Raw genomic sequence first — 27,322 nt, forward strand, 5'->3', positions numbered from 1 at the left:
TTCATGACGATTGAATAAAAACTATGAAGCAAAACGTTGACAAAATTGACTTAACAACGACTTGAGTACTTGAGCTTATTAATATTTGTATGGTCTTCTCCAGTTATGGGCCCTTTTGGAACTGAACTTTTTTGACTGACATACATTGAGGACAAAAAAATAAAAAGCTATATCAAATACAGATGTTTGCGTGTTTTATTTTTTAATTTTCAAAACAAATATTTAACCAGACACATCTCAAAACATAATTATGAATGTGAGTATAGCACAGTCATCATGCAATAAAATAAGTATCACCATATGTATGTATACATAAATCTACATCTTAACTTATAAATACAACAATTAATCTAGATAAAAATCACACTTAAAATACACCTACAGTGTACATGTATTTGTCTTGGACACAACAGTAAAACATTGGAATTTCTTAATATTTAAAAACTCATAGCTTTTACTGTGTAATGTTGAAAGCAAACAGTTTTAGCTTCAGTTAAGAAATTGACATAACAGCGAGCTACCTTGTTCTGAATATTCATAACTGTTGAACCAATTTAAAGATGTCACCACCCTTGGACAACCACAAGATGAATGAACACACAGACTTTGATAAAAAAAAAAAAATCTTTAAAAGGTAGTTTATTACTAGGGATAAACTTAATCCAGTTTAAGCGGCATGTCAACTTGTCATACACACTTCTACACAGAGCATTGAAGTCATTAAATAAAACCCATGTAATTGACCCACAACATACTGCGCCCACAACATACTGCGCCCTCAACATATTGTGCCCACAAATACAACAGAACGAAAATAGCTAATACATTAAACCACAGTATATTAGAAGGTACATGTACCTAAATATGTTTCACAATTAAATATGTTAAACCACAAACTACTCATACAAACATGTAATGACATACTTATAAGTATTCTACTCATTTGCAATAACACCAAGTAAACATTTCTACAAGTGATAAGCCTCCAACTTAATTGGAATTAGAATATAATTTTGATCATTAATTAAAACAGTTATCACATTATTCAATGATTAATTCAAGTTGATACACTTTTTGTACATGTGTTAATATTGAAACTCAGCAAGAGTGCCACAGAGGGAACCCCAATGCTCGTCTGTTTTTCCCCATTAACAAGGATAATAGATAGAAAGTTATTTAAGCCAGATTTATGCGCCCTACTTTACATGTTGTTAATGTCTTTGGTAACATATATATACAAGGTTTCATGTAAAATCTCTTGGGAAAGTTTATTCCACAATGGCCAAGTTAAAGTTTTTGCGTGACCTTTTCAAAGTAAAAAAAATCAAAGGGCATTTGGCAATTATTAAGTCAGATGTATGGGCTGTGCAGCACATGTACATATTGGCACTAGGAACATGTGTACATAGTTTCATGTGAATATCTTCAATGGTTATTTAGTTATGACTCAGTTTTTGCATGTTTTTTTCTAACCTTCAAGGGGCATAACTGGAAATTATTAAAGGGACCAGACACAAGGTAAAACCATTGCAAGAAAAAAGACATAAAATTGAGATTGTTGTGTACAATTCATTTAATCATACTGATCTATCACATCGCTAACGACACAAGTCTGTCTTCCACGTAATTCCAGTAAATGTCAAAATACCGTCGGCATGTGCATTTGTATTAATCACGTGACTTTCACATGCTAAAATACACACTATAAACTGGGAAACTATTATGCGCTAGTTTTAAACGGGTAAACTCAGCTAAGACAGCGACAAATTATTATTTTAATCATGTAAAATAATGAAATATCAGCTTCATACTAGATCGTAATTGATAATTCTAAGCTTGTTTTGAGGAAATACTAATTTTTCAGTTTGGGGACAATCTGGTGTATAGTCCCTTTAAAGCCAATGTTAAAGTGTTTGCACTTTGAAGACTCTGATGCTGACATCAAGGCTGTGACGATAGTTTTTTTTTTCTTAGAAAATCTGACGAGTTAAAAAATAAACAAGAGGAGATTCTATAATCATGATATGTCTGATAATATTATAAACTTGTAGAAAATATCTTAACATTAAACTATAACATTGTAACATTTAATGAAATTAGGAATCTCTTGTTGAAACACTATTAAAGGGGCTCTCATAGATTGACAATTATTGACTCTTGATAGAAAATGTTTTATTGGCCATATTTTCAAGTATTGCAAATTGTAAGTTGCTGAAAGTTTGCACCATACAGGAAACTTCTGTAAATGTTTCAATATTGTCTTTTGAAGTTGTCAACATTGACCTGTGATAATAATGCAATTGGGATTGGAAAAAAAATGTAGGCAGAAATATTTGTGCATGCTCAGATGAAAATACTACCAGGTATCAATACCGTCAGTCGATAAGTTATATAACATTACAATACTGCCGTGCCTTCCTCTAAATTAGAAACATGTGCCCCTTATATACTGGGTAGGTTTGCAGTAATATTGGTAAATTTTGGTAAATTTCACAAATATTCAGACAGATAATTGTCAATTTGCTGGTAAATGCATTTTGGAGCCAATCAATGAGAGAGTCCCTTTAAATGCAGTTTACACACTGCAATGTCTCTTAATGTCATTAAACACATCTTTGTATAAGTATTTTCATAACCACATGTTATTATGCACAACCAGTGCATACACAATATGTACATACACAAATGTTTCATGACAAAACTCTCGCCGTAGTTCCCATAACAAAACAGCCCAAGAGAGGAAGGCAAACTATATATTACTACCCTTTCCCACTACACAAAACATTTCAAAGCAGATTACTTTTACTCAAGACAGAATATATTGTGAATTCTGTACACAAAATCTCTTAAAAGTATCTATGAGAATGTTATCTACGTTGTTTACAGCTTTGGAAGGTAGGTATGTTTATTCAGAACACGTGTCTTTGCCGAGTGGTGCGAGTGGTGAGCATCCTGTCAGATCAGATTGGACAGTTACGAGTTAGATACCTACTCCAACATTATTATGTATATAAGTATGATCAATGTTAATCTGTTCATACTAACGTTAATTTCGAACATGTCTACAGTCCTTGATGTGCCTAAATAACTATTTCAATTAGGCACCATATAGTGCTAACGCTGAAAAGATAAAACGTGCCTTAGCGAATATTTATTGATGTGATCATTTAGTGATCATTTTATTAAATAACATTGTAAGAATGAGCAACAAGGTGTTCATGTACTGGGTTCCGGTGTTGCAAGTTCTCTGGCAATGAAATTTTACCATTTAAATCAAGCTTAACACAATCAAACATAAACAAAATAGAAAGAAATACGAATTTAAAGAAAAATATGGCCATTTTGTCAGCATATAAATTTACAGCTTTGATAGAAAAAACGTTACAGAACGATAAAACAGTGTAAGTTAATAAGTAAATGACAGACCTTCATCATAAACTTAGTGGATAGGATAACATTAAACCAGATTGTAACAAATTTACCTTCGCCAGTATTATGAGTCATGAAGTAAAATGATCAATGAAAAAGAATTGAACACAGCCATTTTCCCTGTGAAGATTCATAACAGCAAGGAAGGTGTCCCAGCTGATAATCGTAGAATGGTACAGCTACAATGATACTTTTGTATCACAACCAAAATTGTCAGAGCATTTAATACTGCCAGTAAAATTGTCCAAGCTGGAAAATACAGTCACGATCACATCGAAGCTTGAAGCTCAAGTAGAAGAGGGAGGAGTTTCTGCCAGCAAGTGTTATCTATGGGTGGGATTTGTGCGGGGTCGAGATTTCTGCTGCATGGTAAGCTGTAGTTGGCGATTTTCCTGAGACAGGCGGGCAATCTCTGCCCCAAGTGTGTCCAAACTCTCCTGAAAATGCACAGTAAAATTTAGAAGTGAAACAAGAATTTTAGAATTTAATTTCTTATATAAACTTGTTTATGTTAGTTTTTCCTTCTCTCTTTGAAATGGTCCATTCAGTGAAAACTAATAATAATGCACAAGATTTGACCAATCTAATAGAACTACAGGTGCACACCTCCAAAACTTGAGGTCCTGGTTTCAATCCGCACCAGAAAGCATTCTATTGACCACTCTAATAGGAAAGCAGGGGCTATTTTCCATAACCACCTTAGTTTTCACTTAAGTTTAAGTTTATAATCCAAGTGTTTTGAGTGGACTGAATAACTGGCCAATGAACTGAATGGAATCTCTGAGGCGTGTCTAAGGACAAGGATAAGAACAATATTGAATGCGGCCCCTATAATGGTTTCTACATAGGGAACCAACGCTCAATGATTCAAAAGAGCTTGTAATCACTGCCAGTTTTCATCACAAAAGAAATCAGTATAAACCAACCTTCAGAGTCATATTCTTCAGTATCGTGTCTTCAAGAACTGCCTGTAGTTTTCTGTTAATCTCCATTGACAGGTCCAAGGTCATTGACCCATCATTTGAGTGTGAACTGTACAGTGACCCCATGATGCTGTGCTTGCGAGATATCTCCAACTGTAATAAATGTAACATTGGTTTAACATTGCAATGATGAACAATCCGCTATCTCCAGCTGCTATAACAGACAGTGATTGTTTCACCTTGATTGATTGATCACACATTTTAAGCCCCTTGTGCAAAAACAACAAATGAATCTCTTCACGATGTTATGTCTAAAAGTTTGCAGAAACATCCATATAACATACATGCACTTTGACTTGAAACTGTTACATGATGTAGGTTATCCCTCCTACAAGTATCAGGAAAGTAAATGTGATTGTTTTTATCAAAAGTATGATAATGTGATTTTTATTTTTAATAGATATTAGCAATGAATAACATATACTTTATTATTTATCTTTGATAGTTTAAAACATGATTGTCATTCCAAAAATTCTATTTTTAATTTAATCATTGACAAAATCATACCACTTGTGAAAGTTAAGGTAGAACAGCAGTGTTTCATGCACATGACTGATGCCAAGGTAGGTTTGACTGAATACAATGTAACTACGAAAGGATACCCAACTGTTGCAAGACAACTAGCACCTACACACACATCTACATTCACTTCACCACCACCAATAAACATACATGGTAATTAACATTCTTTACAAATGCATTAAGCAAATTTAAATTGTATCCAAAAGTCTTGGCATTGTATAAATTAAAGCTAGTGCATTTAAAATAGAGAAAACATTCAAAATAGGCTTAAATATAAAATGATTTTTTTTAATAAATTACAAGCAGCATTTTCAAACGAGCCCTTTAAAATGGTTCTTGGCCAGTAAAAGAGTTATACACACACGTCATTAAACATGTAATACTGGGGCATACATTAGTCCTATGACCAGTTTGCAAGTTGTATGATTCCCATACCCCTGTCATTCTGAACATTAGACATCAATATTTCATTAAAACAGCAGACGATTCAAGTAGTTAAGTTTACACTTGAGAAGGTACAGCTATAGCGTAATGTAGAGACAAAGAGTAAGCCATTGAATCAATCACCAAGGATACCCTCCCCCGCCCCCCTGATAAGCCCCCAGAACACAAAATCGTACCAAGGATCGGTCATCTTTCTGAAGTTCTTCAACAATCTGTTTAGAAATTGAGTTCATTTAGTTTATTTATTTATAGGAAGGAAATAGAATTAACATTATAAATTGTACTGGTTAGCGACCCCTATTTGGCCGGAAATGGAGGTTTTTCCTATGTTACTTTTGTCACAAGATAGCTATTACGATAAAACTTTACACTCAGACAGGTTGGCTCTTCCGACAAAAACTGTGTTGTTTTTTTTAAAAAATAGCTAGGGATTCCGAATATTCCCACGTGCAAAGTACCCCTATAATTTCGCTAAAATAAGCACCCTACTGTACCAATTATTCGCCCACCCGATAAATTGCTGTTCTTACGATGTTTTTCGTATATTTCTCTCTAAACTATATCTTTAAACATTTTTATTTTATTTTACCAGTCTAGCGACCGTTTAAAACGACAATTGATCAATAAATATCATATGTTAACTATTACATACTGTTTATGTATGTTTAAAATGATACAACAACTACTTTGTAAGCCACCTCTGCAGAAAATTTAAAAAGCTACCGGGATTCCTTCTTAAAACACGACCTTCATTGTGTATGTTTATTTATAGACTTCCGAAGAGGGACAACGCATGTCCGTACAAGAATGTAATGATTAATTCAAATTTGAGTTGCTTCCCTTAGACGAAAAATTCGGCAATTACTTCACCGTTTTCAGGTTTTACCATTTGCTTTTTCGAAAATTGAACGTAAAATACAGCAATTTATGGTATTTGTATAATTTAACACCGGTTTAATACTTTATAATGACAAATCAATAATGTCGTCTGATAGTGCAAGGTATAATGAAAATTAAAAAATCCTTAAAAGGGCCTCATGCAAATGAGCGCGCGCGCGCGATGACATCATCCCCGCATGCACTTTACAAGGCAGAAGTGTATACAATGTTTATTTGGGTCGAATTCCACATACAACTTACATTTGAACGCAAAAAAACAGCTGATATCTGTCAAAAATGATGTCGCAACTGATTTGTGTAAAATATTTCGTTTTGACTGGTTTTAACTGGGTGGGCGAAAAAGTGGTACAGGCGAATAATAGGTCGCTAACCAGTAATATATAAAAAATTATATTCTTTCATTATAAATTAAAACATGTTTTCTTTTATGCCATTTAAGAATAAGAAAAGCACCTTAAGCCCTTGCCAACGCTCTCCTTTTGTTGATGTTTTTGTTAGAAAGGCATAATTCAATAATTGTCATGGGCCATGCTGCACATGCATTGTCTCTGGCAACATGTAAACTGTTATGACCTAAATTAAACGTTTTGCATAACAACAGCAACACAAAGGCTATAGCAATAAACACAATCATGTTTCATTCTTCGAAGAAAACACAAGGTAATAAACAACTTGTATGATCTTTGCATGCTAAATCTAAGTTAATTGTGTTAAGTTGCAAAATTTATCACTTAAGTATATTGGGAATGACATAGTACAGCATTTGTGTACAAAACTACAACAGACAAAAGAAGGGGAGAACTTGGAAAATTAAATTAAATTCTGCAAATAAGATGTGTCGCCTCTCTGAAACACCAATACTTTTTCTAGTAAAGGACACCCTGATTTGACCTAAGATGTATTGATCTCCAAATCAATGGCAGAGGTCATCTACTGACAATGAACAATGTGAATGCCATGTTTGAAGATTCTACACAGAGTCACTCAATAGTTATTGATCAGAAATAACCATTTTTTCTGCGAAAGGTCACCATGACCTTGACCTTTGACCCAAATCAATAGAGGTCATCTAGTGATAATGAACAATGTGCATACCTTTTTCGAAAACTCTACACCAAGTTGTTTAAAAATAATTTATCAGAAATGAGTGTGACGATGAAGATGACGCCAGACAAAGTAGTCCCCATGCGTCACTCATGCTCCGCAGCGGACACAAAACTGAGGGGTCTTTCAACTTTCCATATTGCCTCAACCTATTTACGCATAGGATATTAGTTTAATAAATACTTAATCAGTGACATACTGTACCTTGTCCGAACTCTCAACAGAATGCTAAAGAAAACAAAACATTGCTGCTTTAATATAAAATGTCATCAAATAATTTTGTTCTCTTTTTGTGTTTGACTTTAGTTCTGTCTTTTTTCCTCAGAAAATTCCTGTTACTCAGTTTGATACTTATACAAGACAACGCCATACAGAAAGCAATATATCATTAGTGCAGTATGATAACAAGGAATAGTGTGTGATAGTCTCTGTCATATATTTAAAGCACTATGAAAGCAACTAGGAATAGATATTGTAACCCTTTCCTTCAAAGAGAAGTGGCCACATCAGCTGCCACTTGATTATCCCCTCAATATATCATTTTAGATTAAAAGGCGTATATATGAGACTATGGATAGAGGTATTAAAAGGCGTATCTATGAGGCTATGGATAGAGGGGTAAAAAGATGTATCTATGAGGCTATGGATAGAGGAGTTAAAAGGCGTATCTATGAGGCTATGGATAGAGGTGTTAAAAGGCGTATCTATGAGGCTATGGATAGAGGTGTTATAAGGCATATCTATGAGGCTATGGATAGAGGTGTTAAAAGGCGTATCTATGAGGCTATGGATAGAGGTGTTAAAAGGCGTATCTATGGGACTATGGATTGAGGGGTTAAAAGGTGTATCTATGGGGCTATGGATAGAGGGGTTAAAAGGCGTATCTATGGGGCTATGGATAGAGGGGTTAAAAGGCATATCTATGGGGCTATGGATAGAGGGGTTAAAAGGCGTATCTATGGGACTATGGATAGAGGGGTTAAAAGGCGTATCTATGGGGCTATGGATAGAGGGGTTAAAAGGCGTATCTATGAGACTATGGATAGAGGGGTTAAAAGGCGTATCTATGGGACTATGGATAGAGGGGTTAAAAGGCGTATCTATGAGGCTATGCATAGAGGGGTTATAAGGCGTATCTATGAGACTATGGATATAAGCGTTATAAGGTGTATCTATGAGACTATGGATAGAGGGGTTAAAAGGCGTATCTATGAGGCTATGGATAGAGGGGTTAAAAGGCGTATCTATGAGGCTATGGATAGAGGTATTTAAAGGCGTATCTATGAGACCATGGATAGAGGTGTTAAAAGGCGTATCTATGAGACTAGGATAGAGGAGTTAAAAAGCGTATCTATGAAGCTATGGATAGAGGTATTAAAAGGCGTATCTAAAAGACTATGGATAGAAGTGTTTAAGGTTGAATTAATGAAGGAAAGGGTTAAACTTACAAAAGCACTGCTCTTTTCTATTTTCTTAAAGCCATCAGCATGTGCCTTATTACATAGATGTGTTTTTGTCAATGGTATAAAATGTACCATGATTCATGTAAATCTCCTTTATTGCTGTCATGTTATAATTAACAGTTGAAGTGTTTGCAAAACCCTGATGATAAAACAAAACCTTGACTTTAGTTTTTTTAATAACAACAACACAAGATAAGCTAGAAAAGTGATATTAAGAACTTGAATAAGCTAGGTGTTAGCTAGCATGATAAACACAAGCATATTAGTGAACGATGCAAGCTATTTTATTTAGAATGCTCATACATTTTTAAGCAATGCTCTCATGCAATTCTTTATACTATAAAGTGTAAGCCTTCACTACATAGAAAAAGACATAGAACTGGTGTCAATTGAGCGGAAAACAATGAAAGAAAGTAACTGCAAACCACAACTTCATCAACCAAGCATCACCTTGGACATATTCATTTTAAACGCTTCCTTACATTAAACAATAAATCCACTTCAGTGGTAAACAGTCATAGTACGTCTAAACCCTTAATTGTCAAATTCAGACATAGCAAACAACTGCAGGCGACAATTCCTACTGTCTCTCCCACACCGTCTCCTGCTGTCTTCTGTCAACATCATTGACAGTATGATAAGATACAGATTATATTCCTATCCTTCTAGATATTCTTGATCAGAATGGTTAAACACTTTGTTTTCTATAAGACAAAAATAGCAGATTTCTTTTTCTATGATGAATATATGAGGAAGATTTATTTAAAGATAAAATTGTCGTTGTTAAAATGCTTTAATATTTTATTTTTTTTCTGAAGTATCGTTAAAAGATAAACATTGACTACCTTGAAGGAGACAGAGCATCTCTTCAACCCTCAGGGAAACTCTGTCAACCTCGGCCCAAACCTCAATGTTCCCTTCGAGTGACAAACAAGTCTCCCTCAACAAGTCAATTTTACACATATCATCAGTCATTTATTAAAATTGATGTTTGCTCGATCAGTTTTTACATGCTCATTTGACACCAGCTCTAATATGTGAAAATGCTTCAGAGATATATATAATGGGCTAATGCCTACTTAAAACTGCTGCAGATTTATAATGTACACACAGTTATATAAAACTGAAACTGTTTCCCATTTATTCATAGACAGAACACTATGTTCAGTGATATCATATGAATGTATTTAATTATCCTTTTATAAATAGTTTAGTAAAAGAGATTACCAATCCCATATTCGCAGAAAAGTTGACTTGAATTGAACTGAACAAAGGACATGATGAAAAAAATCAGTATTTTTTTAAGGTTAGGGAAACAGCCTGTTTTATAAGAACGCTAAAAAACAACAACACTGTATGAGTCCTACTGTGGTTATGTTTAACCTCACCTTTGCTTTGTCACGGAAGTTTGATGTCATCGTACCAGCCTCCTCCTTCAGAATGTAACTCTGCAGGATTCTGTGAATATACAATATGGGAAGATTCAATATAAAGTAATTTACTTTTAAAATAGTTTGTATATATCTATATAAACCGCAATAAGAAACACTGTTTCAGACTCAAAATGGTGGTGGTATATAAATCTTCTGATCTGAGAGAGATGTGTAAGTTTATTTTACGCCATCAACAGACTACCCAGTGAGAGTTCTGTTGTGTTAGGTTGTAGAGCATAGTACAGAGATAGGATGCATCCAATGGTTAGCTACCCTAGTTTGTTAGTGCCAGGAGGGATGAGAATGCTTTCCCTTACTAAAAAATATACCAATGCAGTTTGCCTAAAGACATTTTCATCAAGATAATTTTAAAAATAAATAAATAAGTAATTGTTTGTACGAGAAATAGTTTGTGTTGCATGCAGCGCAAAACAGGACCTGCCATGGTGGCAAAAAAAAACAATGTTAATTTGAAACCAAGGGCACAAATCACAAATCATAAAACTAGTTGAGACTTATTTCAATTCTAGCCCACTCCTATCAAATATTTTAAACACATATAAAAGTATTATCAAAGTACCCTTACTTGTTTTTCTTCTGTATTTCGTCAATAAGCTGTGAGATGTGGTCATCCATAAATTCGATTTTTTCGTTTTTCCGCGCCATTGCCCGCTGGAGTTTAACGATCCTCTCAATCAGCATCTGTTTATCAACCTCTACCTGCTCTGTTATCACTGGGTACTCCTAGGAACACAGAGATGGATGTTTAAAGGAACCGTTTTGTTATATACAAGAACAAATGAAGGGCAATAACTCTTTCATAATTAATCTGGCTATATGCATATGTCCTTCTACCAACGAGGCTTCCAATGATGCTATGTGAATTTAATGATAGTGGTTGCTGAGAAAAAGCCCAAAAAAGAAAGGTTGAACAAATAGACTAAACTACATAGCAGATACCAAATTATGATGCAGTATTTAAGTAATTTCACAATACGAACCTGTTCCTGAGGTGAATGTTTTTGCATATTGCTGGGTGCCTGACTGGGCTGTATGACATGGGTGTTTGTCTGCTCAGCAATTCCAACAGTGTTTAGAGAACCATTGGAGCTGGTGCGAGAGCCCAGACTCACAGTGTCCTTATCGCCGTTACTCGTTGTTTCGTAATTTTCAAGCTTCCTCCTCACCTGCTGCAGTTGCCGTGTAAGATCCTGTGAGAGTGATAGAAAAAATGGTTTCAAGGACTCTATCTGGTATATACTACATGCACTGAAATATTGAGATGTGTGCTGACAACTTTAAAAGTTTAAATTAAACAAAAGCTAGCATAACCGCTCCTTTTTCTAAATGGAAACCAGCACTGGTTTCTACCCGGGATATGAACTTGAGTGTGATTATATACATGTAAGCTATCAGCTTAAAGAAATGAGTATAACCTAATCACTGGAGTATTGATCAGCTTTTCTAAAACATCATGTATGATCGCTGGCAGACTTGTTTCTTTTATGATACCCCTTGTGAGCAAGTGCACTAGCTATGAAAAGACTATCATCCCTTAAAATCAGGAGTATGCGGATACCAACTCTGAAAAATGTCCATTTAGAGCTGGCCAAAACTACACACTAAAACAAATTGCACTGACCTTACCTGACAAATAAGTATTGTATTGAGCCAAGGTACTTATTAATAAGTTTCAGTTGAACGGTTTCAAATAGTAAATCTATCAAAAAGATACTTCTAATTCTACTTAAAATTAACTTTTTTTTCAAAATTTTAACTGGCCCAATTAGTATTAAACCATTTATTTTGACCAGCAGCCAGTTCTTATTGAGACTACTGTTCAGCCCTTAAAAAGTAAATACTGAATAGACAACTGACCTTGACATTGTTGGCATGTTTACGTTTCAGTGTTTTAATCTCATCCCTCTCATCATCAAATTTCCGACTCAGGTCTTCCACGGCCTTCGCTTTTCCAGCAAGCCGGGTAGAGAAACTCTGGGCCTCCTCTTTCCGTAGCTTTTTCTCTGTGGCCAAGCTCTCCACCTGAAAGTTTGGAAACAATAAAATATGCCATTAGGTTCTTCTTCTTTGTTTTGTACTTCTTATTCTTATTAGTTTTTTTCTCAGTGGCCAGGGTTTTCTAAAAGTTTGGCAACAATAATATTAGTATTCAACCCTTATAATCAGTATTTTACTATATGCATAACATACATCAGCAATCAATTCTCCATTCAAATGATATTGCTATTGCTATAATGCTTCTATAAGGGGGTCACCAGATGACATGATTAAACATTAATTATTGTTATTGGAATATCCTCTTTTTTGTAGTTCATATACCACAATAGCCCTATGCCATCTTGAAATATTACAGGTTGTTGAACTGACATGTGTACATAATTATTTGGGCCACAACAATAATATATGCATACCAGCCCCTTCAGTTTGGTTTCAACATCCTGACTCTCCATCTCCACCTTCTGTAGGTCTTCTGTCAGCTTCATCACCTGAAACCAGTCAGGAAATGGTATTGACCAATCAGGGATAGGCATTGACCAATCAGGGACCAATCAGGGAATGGTACGGTTTCGACCAATTGACCAATCAGGGAATGGTATTGAACAATTGGTGAACAGTGTTGAGCAAATCAGAGAATGGAATTGATCAATCTGGTAACATTATTGAAAACTCCTATAACAGTATTGACAAATTCAACTAGATAACTTTTATAAAACTGTGCTTCCATCAAGATTTCAGTAAGTATAAAACCTGCAAACATTTTTTTCAATCGGTGAATTAAAGGCAACTCTAAACTTTATTTAATGTTCGATTGGGAAACTAGTCATAACAACAGGAAAACCATTTACATTCACATATGGAGGTGCCTAAGCTCAGAGTCCAACTGTAGAAGCTTTAGAGAGAAGCAAGTACCTTATTACTAAGAGTGGTGTTCTCTGACTGCAGTTCTGCGTTCTTCCTGCTCAGTTTTGCTGTCAGTTCAAGTTTATCTGTCTCCCGACGCCGACAGGCATCCATGTCAGCAACCAGCTCTTTGTTGGTAATCTTTAGTTCTGCAATCTCCATATCAAGAGATTTTATCATCTCCTGAGCACTAAAATTGAAAAAAGGCATAGTTTTTGTGGTAATTAGTTCATTGCCTTTAAGCTACATCAATGCCAACCTAAAATTAAAACTGCAAATTTGGCAATTTCTAATTTTTGATCAATTTTATGAGGGCTGAAATTATAACTTCATTTTTTAGTAATTGAAAAACATGGATATTAATAATTAGAAAAGTTTAAAATTTGCATTCTGATTGATTTGTGAAAAATAGCAATATAGAATCACCCATACCTGATAAAGTCAGTCTTGTACTGGATCAAAGACTCCACCCTCTCCCTCAGCTCTTGGATTTCCTTCTTCTGTTTCTGAATCAGCTCCCCATACTTCTCAACTGTAAACAGATATGGTTAATTTTCAAGTTCATTTGAATCATTTCACAAATAATCTTCGTAGACTCACTTCTTACAATGGTCTAGGTCTGTCTACCAATACTTTTTAACTATAAGCATATTTGGAACATATTTCTGATTAAAACAGCAACCCTGTGTAATTCTTAGAATCAATTCATACAGTGATCTAGGTCTCTCTCCCAATACTTCATAACATGTTTGAAACATATTTTTTATTAATGTGTACTTGTTCACTTTTTTCTCCGGTTCAGAATTTTTTTCCTTCCTATTCTATATAAAATAAATCTGTTTGAGTCGATTTATTTATCTCGACTTTTTCGCTATGTCGACCTCATAATTCAGTCCCTGTGGTCGAATTTCACACATTATCCTTGTTTCTTATGTTGAACTGTAGATCAAGTTGTACTGTAGATCAAGTTGTAGGTGCGAAAATATAAATGACGGTTTGCGGCATGTCGCTCAATTATTGTGCGTGTCAAAATAACAAACTGTCATTATTGGAGGTTAATTGGTAAATGTGAATAATTAAAGTTTTTTGCTAATGTTTTTGATTAAAGAGCCATTTATTGCTCAAGCTGCGAGGACATCAGCAGAAAATTCGAAAACATTGAGAGTTATGTAACGAAGAAACATCTCTATACTGCATATGTTCAAAACAAACAGTTATAACAAATGCAGTATTTTAACAACTTGTCATATGTGCTGTACTGCTTTATTACAATATACAAGTGTATCACTATGTAATTGTTGTTTTATATCTGTTTTGTGCAATCCATAAAACTTAATTAAATAAATTTGACACAAATAATTGTCTTTTTTTTCACTTTTAACAAGAACGTTTAATTGATGAAGTCGGATGGCGGACATAAACCAAACTCAAATGTGTTGATGTGGATTGGTGATATTTTTTGTAATTTGTTTGTGTCGAATGTTCTTTTTCAAGCTTTTTCCCTAGGTCCCAACTAAGTCGACATAAAGAGTTTCGACTGTATATTAGAATATTAAAAATCCTACCAAATCTTAAACATTGCATGTATCATCCACCTTTACAATGCCTCAGGCTTAATACCTTCAATATTCTTAGGAGTGGTTTCGTAACAAGAATAAAATCGCTCCTTGGTACAAAAAAATCCTGGGAATCTTGATGAAACAGCCCTCTGGTAGGTACTTTATTCTACATAATATTACAATATTCAAGTTGGAATGATATCCTTCAAAATCTTTATAAAATAATAGCCTTAAAAAAATGAGTATAATGTAACCTGTGAGACTGGCCTGTTCCTTCCCAGCTACTGTGGTGGAGAGTTTCTCCTGAAGAGCAGATAACTTGGCCTTGGAGTCCTTTAATTGATCCTTGACTGTCTCTAGTTCCCGTAGAGCTTTAACCTGACCCTGGAAAGTATTCAAGAAATTAAACTACCTTCTACAGGTATGTGATTGAACTGGAAGCTGAAAGGCTGAACACAATTCTTATATTTTCAATTTCCATTGAATTTTTGGTCCCTGGAGCCATTGGATCTATGGAAATCCGCAGAAAAATCACATACTTGCTTCTGGTTGACTTCATTTTTATCATATTACTCCATGTCTGCAATGTTCCAATAGTTTTTCAGTAAGACAACCAACATTAATTTTATTTTTGAGACCATATTTCTTGTAAATATTATGATTGTATATTTCATACATATCTTTACATACCAGCTCAAAGTTGGTCTTCTGAACCTGGTTTTCCAGCAGTTCAGACTCCTTTTGTTTCAGTTCCTTGTCTAAGCTGTTGGATTTCACCTCCTCGGATTCCTGCAATGTAGTAATACATGCACATCATAAATATGAGACTGGTTTCAAAATCAAGTGGTGTTACAAAAAAATGTGCAAGTAGGTAAACACTCCAGTTTCTTGTGCAGGCTTTGGATTTCACCCTCTTTGTCTCCTACAAATTACAACAGAATACAAATGAAGCTGGAGCTCTTCCTTACAATGTATACACATGTATGTACATGTAGGTCAGATTTCCTCAGTATCAGTTCCTTGTCCTTGCTGTTGGATTTTACTTCCTCTGGCTTCTGCAGAAAAACATCAATAGGCCTACCTTGAACAATGCCTTTCGGTTGTTTATCAGTTAAATGGTGTCATTTCTCAACAATTGATTAAGCCAGCATTATTAGCTTTACTGCAAACATTCAAATTATGTCTGGCAATATGTACACTGAGTTTCATTCAAATATCTTAAATGTTTTTCAAGTTATGGCCTAGGTTTACAATTATGCACGACGATGTCACCAAGGCTTTAACAATAACACAATTTTTACGAGCTAAATTAATTGTGTTTACAGCAGGCCAAGCTACTCACTGCAAATGGCACAGCTCTAATTTATCATGACACCTAAAGATAGAAAAAACAATGTTTGGTTATAAGCTGCTCTCCTGTTTAGTGATTAGTCAATGGGTCACAACTGTCCAAACATCTTTTAGGATGATCCAAACGTTAGGTTGGTTTCAAACTTTGTGTTGTTCCCAAACGATATATACACATGTATACACATGTTTGTCAGCTTTTTTTGCAGCTTATTCTACTTCAAACAAACTTGATCAATTCATAACGTATTTACATGTACACGCTTTATTTCAATGATGGCCTGAACATTCTTCATTTAAAAATACTTAAATATATAATACCTTGATATACTAATGCTACACTTGTATATACCTGGTACTGTTTAATGATGCCCTGACAATCACGGCGGATCTGCTGAGTTTCCTCCTTGGCTTCTTTAAGCTTCACACTCATCTTGTCCAACTGAGATTTGGTATCCTGTTATAGATACAAGCAGTGGAAATAAAAAAAAACAGACAAGACAATTAGCCTATGGAGGTTTGTTGTACCTTTGGGAGCTGTTTTTTCAAGGATCCTAGGAGAGGTTTTGTTAGGAGAAATGTTCAACAGTAGGACTGCACTGTTTAAAGAGTTTCCAAGGTACCAAAAGGTTCAAAGATTTCTTGATGAAACATCCGATAGGTAACTTAGTCCTTTACATGTATTCGCTTGCATAAGAAAAAGATTTTAGCTCTGAAAACAGGTGTATCCCAAGTAGTCAAACAAGAGTACTACAAATGGATGTCAATGTTCACCAAGACATCTCAAAGTAAAGGAACATAACATGACAATAATTAGATAATTTACTAGTAATACGAAGTATAGAGAGACTACACCTCACTTGTTGACATATGAAAATTCTTAAAAAAAAACAAATTCAAATTTATTTTTTAATATAACTTAGTTGTTTATACTGAACAAAATACCTTGTAAGAAACACCGGAGAAACTCAATAAGAATCTCATTGAAAATTAATTTTGTATAAATATGAATATCTAAATTAGTTATGATGGCTCTAAAGCACCGCCACTGTATAGAAATATTTTTCAATAGCATAAATCAGCAAATGCATACCTTGTGAGCATCCAGTTCAGCCTTGAGTTTGTTCTGCGCCCACTTGACACGAGTGTCCGTAGAGCAGACCATCTCCCGACTTTTGTCGAGTTCCCGATTAAGGTTGGCAATCTCCACTATCTGTAACATACAGTAGGCACATGGAGGTTGTATATATAGGGGATATTATGACGGGATGCTTTTCTTACATCTTGTATTAAGTGGATCTTTTGAGAACGCATATCCCACCTCCTCTGACATATAACTTTACCCCTTTACCACAAACATGTACTTTTCTTCATCCTGCATATTGAGCACTTTTAGAAACCCTACAAACCCTACTGAAACACTCCCAAAAGTATCAATTCACCATTGGACAAAATTAGCAACCAGCATGAAAGTCCTTGACTAGTAAACTGCTTTCAGGACTTGCTTAAGTTATGGATTTAACTCAGCAGGGTTTGTTAAAATAAGTTGATGACAGATTCAAACACCAACCTTGGCCTCGAGATCAGCAGAAACCTTTGACCTATGGTCTTTAATGATCCTCATCTTCTCCAAAAACTGCGCCCGCTCTTTGTCCAACTCACGAAGTTTTCCCTCTGCCCGTTCTGCTCTCTTGAGGCACTCAAGGTTTTTGTGTTCTGCCTGCGCATATTTCATAACCATTGAGTCTTTCTCACGATTGGCTTCCTCGAATTGTTGATTAATCTGGTATATGTGAATGAAAAAAGTTATGAACTTTTGCTGTTTAAAATATGTTCTTATTAAAACAATAACCATTCAAATGTTGACATCTTTTGTTTTAATGTTCCGCCCAAATATTAACTTTTTATGATACATGTATGTTACATAAAGCCCTCGTAAAGAATTTGTGTACTGTGATGTAATAGATATGGTCTCTGACTAGACAACTTAGACAACAGGAATTTGATCCCTGCTGCCGGCGAAATATTTATTTCTTATCATTATTTCCTACTTTTCTTTTCATTATAATATTACATTATAAAAATTGATTTCATGTCTTAGCTTACACATGCACCACCTTGATATGTTTGATAAACTGTTCACAAAGGCTCTGTGTCAATGAGGTCAAAGATACCAGCACTACAAATGTATGACATGTATTAGGGTTGTCCGGTTAGCGCAGTGGTTAGTGCACTTGCTTCTCATCAAGGTGACCCGGGTTCCATTCCCTGCCTGGGCGCATGTGAGTTTGGTTAGTGGTCACAAAGTCGGACAAGTGGGTTTTCTACGGGTACTCCGGTTTCCCCCACAACACAAGACCACACTCTTGCGCAACATCATGCCAACGAGAGTGACTTAGTAAAAGCTATCATAGCTTTCTTCACAATTGTTGTTAAAATATATAATGTTTAAACTAAATGTATGACAATACCTCTACTGTTCCTATTCTACAGTCTTCTACTGTAACACATACCTGTTCGACCCTGACTTTCATTTCACCCTGCAGGGAGGCTATTGCACGCTTAGCGGAGACATCATGTGACGACAGTTTCTCCTTCAAACCCTTTATCTCAGTCTGCTGATGGGCGATTGTGTACTCAAGCTACATGGGAAAACATAGTGTGCTTTACAGACCATGAGGAAATTAACCGGATAATACTGACAATTTTCCTACTGATTTGAAAAGTTTGTCAATATCCTGGTTTACAATCCTGATGTCAAAAACTGAGACACATTGACAAAGATACTATACAATACTTAAATTTTGGTTCGGGATAATAAAAAAATACAAAATATACATACTCTTTTGACTTATGCATTCTTATTTATAACATACATCTGAGATTACGGACTGCATAACTATACAGCATACAAAAACTTAACATATTACAAAACTACTTATGAACAATAAGGTAGATTTCTGAGAAAAAGTACTATAAAGATTTCTTCTTGATAACATTGTCTAACAAACACTCAACTACACATGTACAATGTTCTACTATCTACTGTTATTGCTTAATCTAACAGGGCACCCATTAAGATTTAAAAACTGGAAAAGGAAGTTAAAGTCCCCCAAACTACCGGGGTATTTATTAAGGAAGAAATGTATCCATAAAAGTTGAAATGACATCAGGTTTTGATCATTTGAAATTCCATACCCTTAATTTTGATTTTTAAGTATCTACCCTTAATTGTTGTCTTTAAGTATCCATACTTCCAACATCTGAACTTTGGAAGTTTCAGACCATTTTAAGGGAGCAATAGAATTCCAAACTTCTGTAACAATGAGCAGATTGTTCAAAACTTTGCTTATAATAAGCTAAGTTGTTAACGTCATCGTTGTTAATTTCAAATCCTTACTGCTCTGGAAGTTTAATGGATACATTTGTGATCTGCTACATATTTCTAACAAGATTTGAGACAACTGTGTGCCCTGTACTTATTTTAAATATGTAAGCTCATCATCAAATAATTCATGTTTAAATGTTAACAAAACGGCCTAATATCTTAATGTTTGTACCTCTTTGATCTGTGGCAGATAAAGATCATCAGCATTATGTTCTCGTAGTTTCTCGAGCTCGCGTCGTCCAGAGTCCCGCTCCGAAGTGACAGTCTCCACACGCTCCTTCAGCTCTGATATATCTTCTCTCAACCTAAACCCAGTGAGATTTTAACATTTATTAATAAGCGGATACATGCAGCAATAATTACTTTAAAATTACAAAGGTCTGACTAGTTGATGAAGTCATAAATACTATGCTATGCTAAAATTAGAAATTGAGAATTATTCAGACCAACAAAATTTCTTTCAGATTGACAAGATTTCAGACAGAGGCTGTCGGATTGAATGACTGACATTTTTGAAAACATTTGCGATGTCTGTGAGTCATTTGCAACAATGACAGTTACTTATACTTCACTTATCCCAAAAATGAATCATTAACAGCAATTACATTTAATATTAAAAGCAATTTACAACTAATTCTTAGCATAATGGTTCACATTTACATCTAACTCTAAAATACAGGTTTATCCCAAGAATTCAAACAAGAGCACTACACATGTATGTCACAATCAGGTTTCCCCCAATAATTTTCAATGTGAAAAGCTTGCTTAAAATTCACTAAAAATACAGGAAAATGCACCATAAACACTATATACAGTATGTACTAAAAAAATCAATACTATGGGATACAGCTCCAGAAATGCATCACAATTTTACACTTTGATAAAAGGACACCCTGAAACATTTGACATGTAATCTTCAGAGTCAATATTTACCAGTCATATATATTTCTTACCTGCTGATTTCACATTCCCGATCCATCAACAACTGTTTTGCTTGTTTCATCTGGCTCTTGAACTCCTTTTGGCCTGGATTATCCAAACTTTCCTTCTTTGGTCCAGGTGTATCACTAAATGAACACTTAACACTGTTTTTTACACACTGATCACAGGATTTATGGTCAACAACATCATCTCTGTTTTTATCATCTACATCTACATTAGACATTGCACTTTTTTGTGAGTGGCTCTCATCATTGACTAGGTTATCAGGATTGGCTTTAGATTTGGAATGTTTAGAAGAATCAGAGTTGTTATCTTTTAAAGTTGCATCCAGCTCTGACAAAAGTTCGTCTTCAGAGTCTATGTGGATCATACTGTTGACTTCACTGCAGTTATCACTAGAACTAGATGGATTTCTATTGTTCATGGTCATGTTTGACTGTGCAGTTCGTTTTGGTATGGCACCTTTGTCCTTAGACAAATCAAGGTTAGTAAGATCTACTTTTTTGTTCTCAGAATGAACACTTACTGCATTATCTGAATGAGGAAATGACCCAGATGACTCAGATTCTGAACAAGAACTTTCTGCTTGTTTTGAACCATTCATCTTCAAGTTAACTATGTTTGCTTGGTTAGTGGTCAGATTATCTTGCTGGTCATTTTCAATTGGATTTCTTCTGCAAGGACTAGACTGGTTACTACATGCCTCCACATCACTTTGATCACATTCTGGTTGGTAAGAGTCTGTTTCAGTGATAATAATATTTGATGAACAAACAGCGTTCATTTCATCCTCTGGTACAGCACCATTAATGTTTTCATTGCTCTGTTCATTGCTTTCAACAACATTGTCAACATCAATATTTACTGCTGATGCTCCAGCCTCAACATGTTCTACTACATTCCTACCTATATTATTTGTGCTAGACTGAACATGTTGTTCATTTGAAAGGTCTAAATCATTTGCACCCATAACATTGTCTTCTTGGTCAGATTCTGTAGGTTCCTTTTCTATGTTTATACCTTCATTTGCGCCAGAATTGTTTAACATTTCTTCCACTTCACTTTCCGGAATCAACATTTCATTAACACCTGATGCAGAAGCAGCATCAATACCATTGTCTCTTTGCTCTGCAATATTTTGCTGAACATATGAATCAGGAGAACCAGCTCCATACTGATTGGCATGGCTAACTAACTGACCACAGGATTCGGTTCTCTCTGCTTGCGGTCTTTTGTTGTTAGAAACTTGTCCATCACCAATGCAACCCTCTGCTCCTCCATCTCTTTCGAAACTGTGCACTCCAATGTTACTCTCCGGCTCTAGAGAGCAATCAGCTCCAATAACTGGTAGGTACTGCTCATCCTCAGCGGCAAAATTGTTGTTAAACCCAGAATCTTCTAAAGCTGCCTCAACAGCCCTTCCCTGATCTCCTTCAGCTAACAACTCAGATTCATCATCTAAGGCATTGTCAACACCTAGAGCAACATTTGCATTATCTACACTTACTTCACAATGTATTTCAATATCATCTACAGCTGCACCAGCATTGTGTACTTCATTGACACCAGTCCCTCCATCACCTTCAACTGCATTGTGAGGGTGGCTTTCAGTGTTATTATTTGTCAGATTTACATTTCCGACTGAAACAGAAGCAGCTTCACTTTCTGCTTCAGTGTTATTTTGTGCATCATCATCATCATCATCACCCTCTTGGGCCGATTCAGGATCAGGGTTCTCAGTGATATCTTCTGGATCAAGCTCTACATCAGACATGTTTGTTCAACGCTTAGAAGCAAACACAGTCGTATTTCATCCTGTCACTGAAAAAGAGAAATCCTATTTGTTAATAAAAAAATAGTAACATGATAAACTAATATCTTGAAAAGTTAAATACAGAATCATCAAAACGTTGTTATAGGTAACGATTCTGTTAAGACATAACACTTTGAATAAATATTCTATTTATTAAGCATTATCTCCCTGGATCAAGTTCTAAATAAATAATGTTGTATTGAGCATAAGTTATTAAGGAAGAGCATAGCATTAATTGGACTTAAACCCACATCCTGAAGTAAGCACCATATCTATGCACATGATTCTGTCAATCTAATCCCAATCAAACAGATCAGTTGCATGCACATTGAACATAGAAACAAAATTGCAATGGATAAACAGTATATAATTGATATCGTTCATTTATAATAAGGGCCAAATGTTCACACAAAGTGATATTTTCATTGCAGTTTGCCTGTTATTTAACGCGCTGTAGACAATTTTGGTACATGACAGCACTGACAGGTGCTCTGTCAAATCATGTCGCGAAATTACATGACAAATATTCCACTAAAATTTGTGATATTTGAAAGGCAAGCACAATTCTTTCTGTGGTTATACAATTTATATTTATTATTTTCATTTGTTTTCTTTCTTGATTTATGTTTTCTTACGAAGTAGTGAAGAAAAACAAGCCGAAATTCAGTTTGACAGTTCGATGCCAACATCGCAAAATGGCGACAGGTCATGTGATCAGTTTAAGGGTAAGATTGCATCAATATTTTTGCTGAACGGTTTAACATAATTATTATGGTCTAGGAAGTAGGGAGATTTGGGTGGTCGGGTCACTTCTATATCTCAAATGTTCATCTCATGTCAATAAATTAACCAAAAAAGCCAGTTCGATTATACCTTTTTGTTTATTTTGTTGATATGACATGACGATTTGAAATATACTACTGAGAAACCGGTGCGGGGTGATACAGGATCCAGTGGATTTCACGTGAATCCACTCAAAACGTGAAATCCACTCAGAACTCAGTTATTTTAATTATTTTTTTGTATACATGTTGGAAAGTGCCTCATGAAGGGTTTATATTTCAAATGTTATTGAAATTGGTCAAAAAATAAAGAAGTTAGAGCCATTTTTCATTTTTTTTTTCAAAAATAGATCGGAAATCGAGGTGAAATCCAGATTCTGATAAGTGAAATCCACTCATAACTCATTAATTTTAATAAATAATTTTGTGTTTTTGTAAACATTTTGGAAAGTGCCTAATAAAGGGTTTATATTTCAAATTTTATTTAAATTGGTCAAAAAATGAAGAAGTTAGAGCAATTTTTCGGAAATCGAAGTGAAATTCACAATTTGACAAGTGAAATCCACTTCCACTGGAATGTTTGGCATGACAATCCCCTGCTGTACATCTCCTGTTTTATTGCACTGGTGTCACAGTAGGGGCCAATTTCTTGTGTAATTTGTTTATTGGCTCAGAGCTATTTAGGGTCCATTTCTATAATAAAACCTCCAAAACCGCACAGCAGGATACTAAGATTCGAGATCTGATAAAACAATTAGGCAATTAGATTAAGATCAATACACAGAGTTTGTGTACTATAAACCGTTTTTTTTTTTTTTTTTTTTTTTTTTTTTTTTTTTTTGTTGTTGTTGTTGTTGTTTTGTTTTTGAGGGGGGGGGTACTAAAAGAAGGATTAAACTAGGCCTTTAATGAACGAGTTCTCGATGTAAACTCTGATTGGCTGACATTCAATAGCTCCGCCTCCTGGGGATGTTTCACTGTAACTCTACCTAATAATCGGATAAGAAGATGACCGATTATGAATACACAGGTCGTCTACTAGTTACACAAATAAACAATAAGCTGTCATATATCAAGGAAAAGGCACATGGGAAGATGAAAGGGCAGTACGGCATATTTCAAGCATTCAATGGAGCAGCATGTTGACACCTAGCGGGAAAACTAGAATCAAAGTATTGCGTAATATGTCTCAATTATGACAGCGGATTAAGAGGGAACCTGGTCAAATAGCCCCAGTCAAATAGCCCCCATTTTGGTCAAATAGCCCCCATAATTTTGGTCAAATAGCCCCCACTGCGAAAAAAATGGTCAAAACGCCCACAATTTTGGTCAAAATGCCCCCATTTTGGTCAAATAGCCCCACTTCTTTTTTAATTTTAAAATATATTTGAAGGTAAGTTGTAATATTTTTAAGATATTTGAATGTAAGTTGTAATATCTTTAAGATATTTGAATGTATATTTGAAGGTAAGTGGTAATATTTTTAAGATATGTTTATATATATCCGCCTGGTCTCAGAACAACGCTTCAAGCGTAACTAGAAGGCAGCGTACAGGTCCATGCATGGACGTGTGTTCGTTGCACGGTACATGTACAGATCTTGCGATCTGACCGACACCGGCCTGCTAAAAAAGATTTCCTCTATATATCTGCACACCGTCCCCAAAACAAATGAAACAGAAGATTAGTGACAGCTTCTTAAGGACCTTATTACTATGTATTAAAATATGATATAAATTCTCCATCTATGTTAATGTATATTATATGGTGCAATGAGAATGCATAATACATTTTATCATACATTGTAAATGTATATTTAAAAGATGTGAAAATTATTTCAAAATTAAAAAAAAAAGTTAAATTATATATTCTTGTTGTTCCTTAATTTTGGAACGAGCCGATTTTTGCGAAAATGCATGGAAACCAGATGTATAAGCATGTTGACCAAAAAATAGATCGCAGATTTTTATATTCAAGATCAAAAATTGCTGTTTTAAGCATTTCTGTTTTTGCCATAAAATGTTAATTTTCGAACGGAAATATGACAATCTGAAATCTGATCTTTTGTCAGCAATCTTTTAGCACTGGTTTGCAGATATTTACGCAAAAATTTGCTCTTTCCAAGACAAACATTAAACAAGTTTTCAAAACGGTTAATCTGTGAGAGTGCAGCTTTAAGTTTGATGCTTAATCAATATTAGAATAAAGAAAAACATACAAAACCAAAAAACTTATGACTTAGAAAGTTCAACATTTAAAATGTAGATTTGATGTAATAATATAATATTCATAAGATATATTTTAAAACGTATGTTATTCTTACTTGGTAAAAATTTCAGATTTATTAATGTACAAATAATGTTAATTGCACTTCATTTTGTAAAAATAAAGGTTAGAAAGTGTTTTGGAATAACATAAGTATGCATACATACATAGAAAAAAATAAAAAAGTGGGGCGTTTTGGGGGGGCTATTTGACCAATTTTAAAATGTAAGTGGGGGCTATTTGACCAAAATGGGGGCTTTTTGACTTGGGGGCTATTTGACTTGGGGGCATTAAGAGCTGTCGGTCTTTCGTGATGATTTAAATAGTACAAAGGGCACTTACTGGATTAGGCACTAATAACGCGTTTGTGGAAAAGGCATTACCAAAAAGGGGGCAGGGCGGTAAGAAAAGGGGCAGGGGCGGACCTCCCACAAAAACGGGCTAGGAGACTAAGCTGCAGCACTGTACCGAGGAACATTATGTCAGTGTCATATATTACAAATGTAATTTGTATTAAATGAATTTATCTATTTTCACATGCTGTAGGTGCTGAGTGTATAATAAAACTGTCATATCTACAGATGTAAATTGTTAATACCTAGGAAATATCTATAAATTTTCAGCCGAATGGCAAGCCGAATAGGTTCCCATACGAGGTTCTAGTCCGTTCACGATACTTTCTTAGTATTGATCGGCTGCATTTGTTAAATATAACAAAAACATAAATTTCTTATTTCGCGTTCGATCCACAGACTGGCTGCATATTTTTTTCTGAGCCTGTGAAACAATGTATATCGGGTCACCAGGAATCACCATTTAACATTATAAATAGCTTCTTCCAGGTCTTAATATAGCTGCATTAAGAGTGAATGTTGTATTATGAATGCGATAGTGGGGTCATGAGAACATAATTGCCTGACCGCAGCACATCAAGGCCGCTATAGTGACAGCCAAGTGCCACGTGCTTCATCACGATGATCCAACAAAGAACACCACAACCAAGCCCAAACGTTGGGGGTCTCGGCGATGTGCACGTGTTGTCGATCCATATAAAACTCAGCCCGTCCTCGTTCATTACCTCAAAGGAAGAAGTCGTGGTCCCGAGAAAACCCGTTCCTCACCGGTCCGAGTGGCAAGTTGAGGTGGTCCACGGCGAAACTGTACGGTAGCCGTTCTTGTGTAAACATCATTAGTACACCTCTTCATGGCAGAAGTCGCGTGTAAAGCGGCACGTACTTGGAGTTGGCTTTACCAATGCAGATGAGCCCCGAGCGTACTTGTAAGGACGCGAACTACCGAAATCTGATACCAGTGAGGTCACGGATGGCTCTCTGGAAATGTGCATTGTAGCAAATGTTGAGATTGTCGTCGCTACATAGCAAAAGTAGGTATGAAACTGAAGTTTATGCTACCGTGGTATCTTCGGTTACCATATGGCATGGCCTGCATGGTCTGTTGAGGACACACGAAGTGTGGCGGTGTGAAAATCGTCCAGCTCACTCACCGGACCAGCTGCGACGAATTTCGCATAGTCTAAAAGTCTTAATTAGACAGTTTCGACGATGTTTTTTTTTTTCATAAAAAAAAAATAAAAAAAATAAAGGTGTGGGCCGTAACTCATTTCAACTGGCAAAACTCGTGGTCTAATCAGCTTGTATGTTTGAATTTATGTTTCTTTAAAAGATTGTGTTAAACTTTCAATGATACTGTCATTGTAGTACTTGTTTTCATGCCATAAATGCATTACATTAATGAATAAATTCTTAATTAACACGTACGGCGCTATTCACGTGGATGGCAGTTTAGTTGGTTAATTATTCGCTGACACCTGTAGGTCTACATGTATATTCAGGGAGAACTTCATTACTCCTAATGTATGGACCTGCATGTGTTTATGATTCTCTCATGTAAATAAAGTTCTTATATTTTTCGCTTTGTTTGTTTGTTCCAGTGTACCTGTCTGTTTGAAATCGGAACCTAATGTCTAATATTGATGTACGCTAACTTGATTACAGGTAAAGCGGAA

General features: G+C 35.3%; 1 protein-coding gene across 4 annotated transcripts; it reads right to left on the reverse strand.

Moving 5' to 3' along the window:
• Positions 1-172: 172 nt before the first annotated feature.
• LOC128211785 (coiled-coil domain-containing protein 186-like) lies at positions 173-22,955 on the reverse strand. Of its 4 annotated transcripts, XM_052916846.1 has the most exons (20): positions 22,885-22,955; positions 20,448-22,257; positions 19,667-19,799; positions 18,620-18,748; positions 17,677-17,889; positions 17,200-17,319; positions 16,459-16,563; positions 15,450-15,548; positions 15,014-15,143; positions 13,633-13,732; positions 13,210-13,390; positions 12,711-12,785; positions 12,157-12,321; positions 11,280-11,489; positions 10,865-11,022; positions 10,234-10,303; positions 7,587-7,610; positions 5,555-5,590; positions 4,356-4,505; positions 173-3,866 (listed from the first exon to the last, which is right to left on the reverse strand). In XM_052916846.1, the coding sequence occupies exons 2-20, from the start codon at positions 22,208-22,210 to the stop codon at positions 3,753-3,755; spliced, it is 3,975 nt and encodes a 1,324-aa protein (XP_052772806.1). In that variant the 5' UTR covers positions 22,211-22,257; positions 22,885-22,955; the 3' UTR covers positions 173-3,752. The 4 variants fall into 4 exon arrangements, with proteins under 4 accessions (XP_052772806.1, XP_052772807.1, XP_052772808.1 ...); XM_052916847.1 differs by lacking the exon at positions 7,587-7,610; XM_052916848.1 differs by lacking the exon at positions 5,555-5,590.
• Positions 22,956-27,322: the final 4,367 nt, after the last annotated feature.

The sequence above is a fragment of the Mya arenaria genome, chromosome 12, assembly GCF_026914265.1.
Source record: "Mya arenaria isolate MELC-2E11 chromosome 12, ASM2691426v1".
Classification (NCBI taxonomy): domain Eukaryota; kingdom Metazoa; phylum Mollusca; class Bivalvia; order Myida; family Myidae; genus Mya; species Mya arenaria.

Bases quoted from the DNA above. Each gene is read 5' to 3' on its own strand.
- LOC128211785 (XM_052916846.1), bottom strand. From the start codon at position 22,210: ATGTCTGATGTAGAGCTTGATCCAGAAGATATCACTGAGAACCCTGAT. The intron at 19,800-20,447 runs GTAAGAAATATA...CACTGGGTTTAG, and splicing joins CGGGAATGTGAAATCAGCAG to GTTGAGAGAAGATATATCAG. The intron at 13,391-13,632 runs GTATGGGTGATT...TTTCAATTTTAG, and splicing joins TACAAGACTGACTTTATCAG to TGCTCAGGAGATGATAAAAT.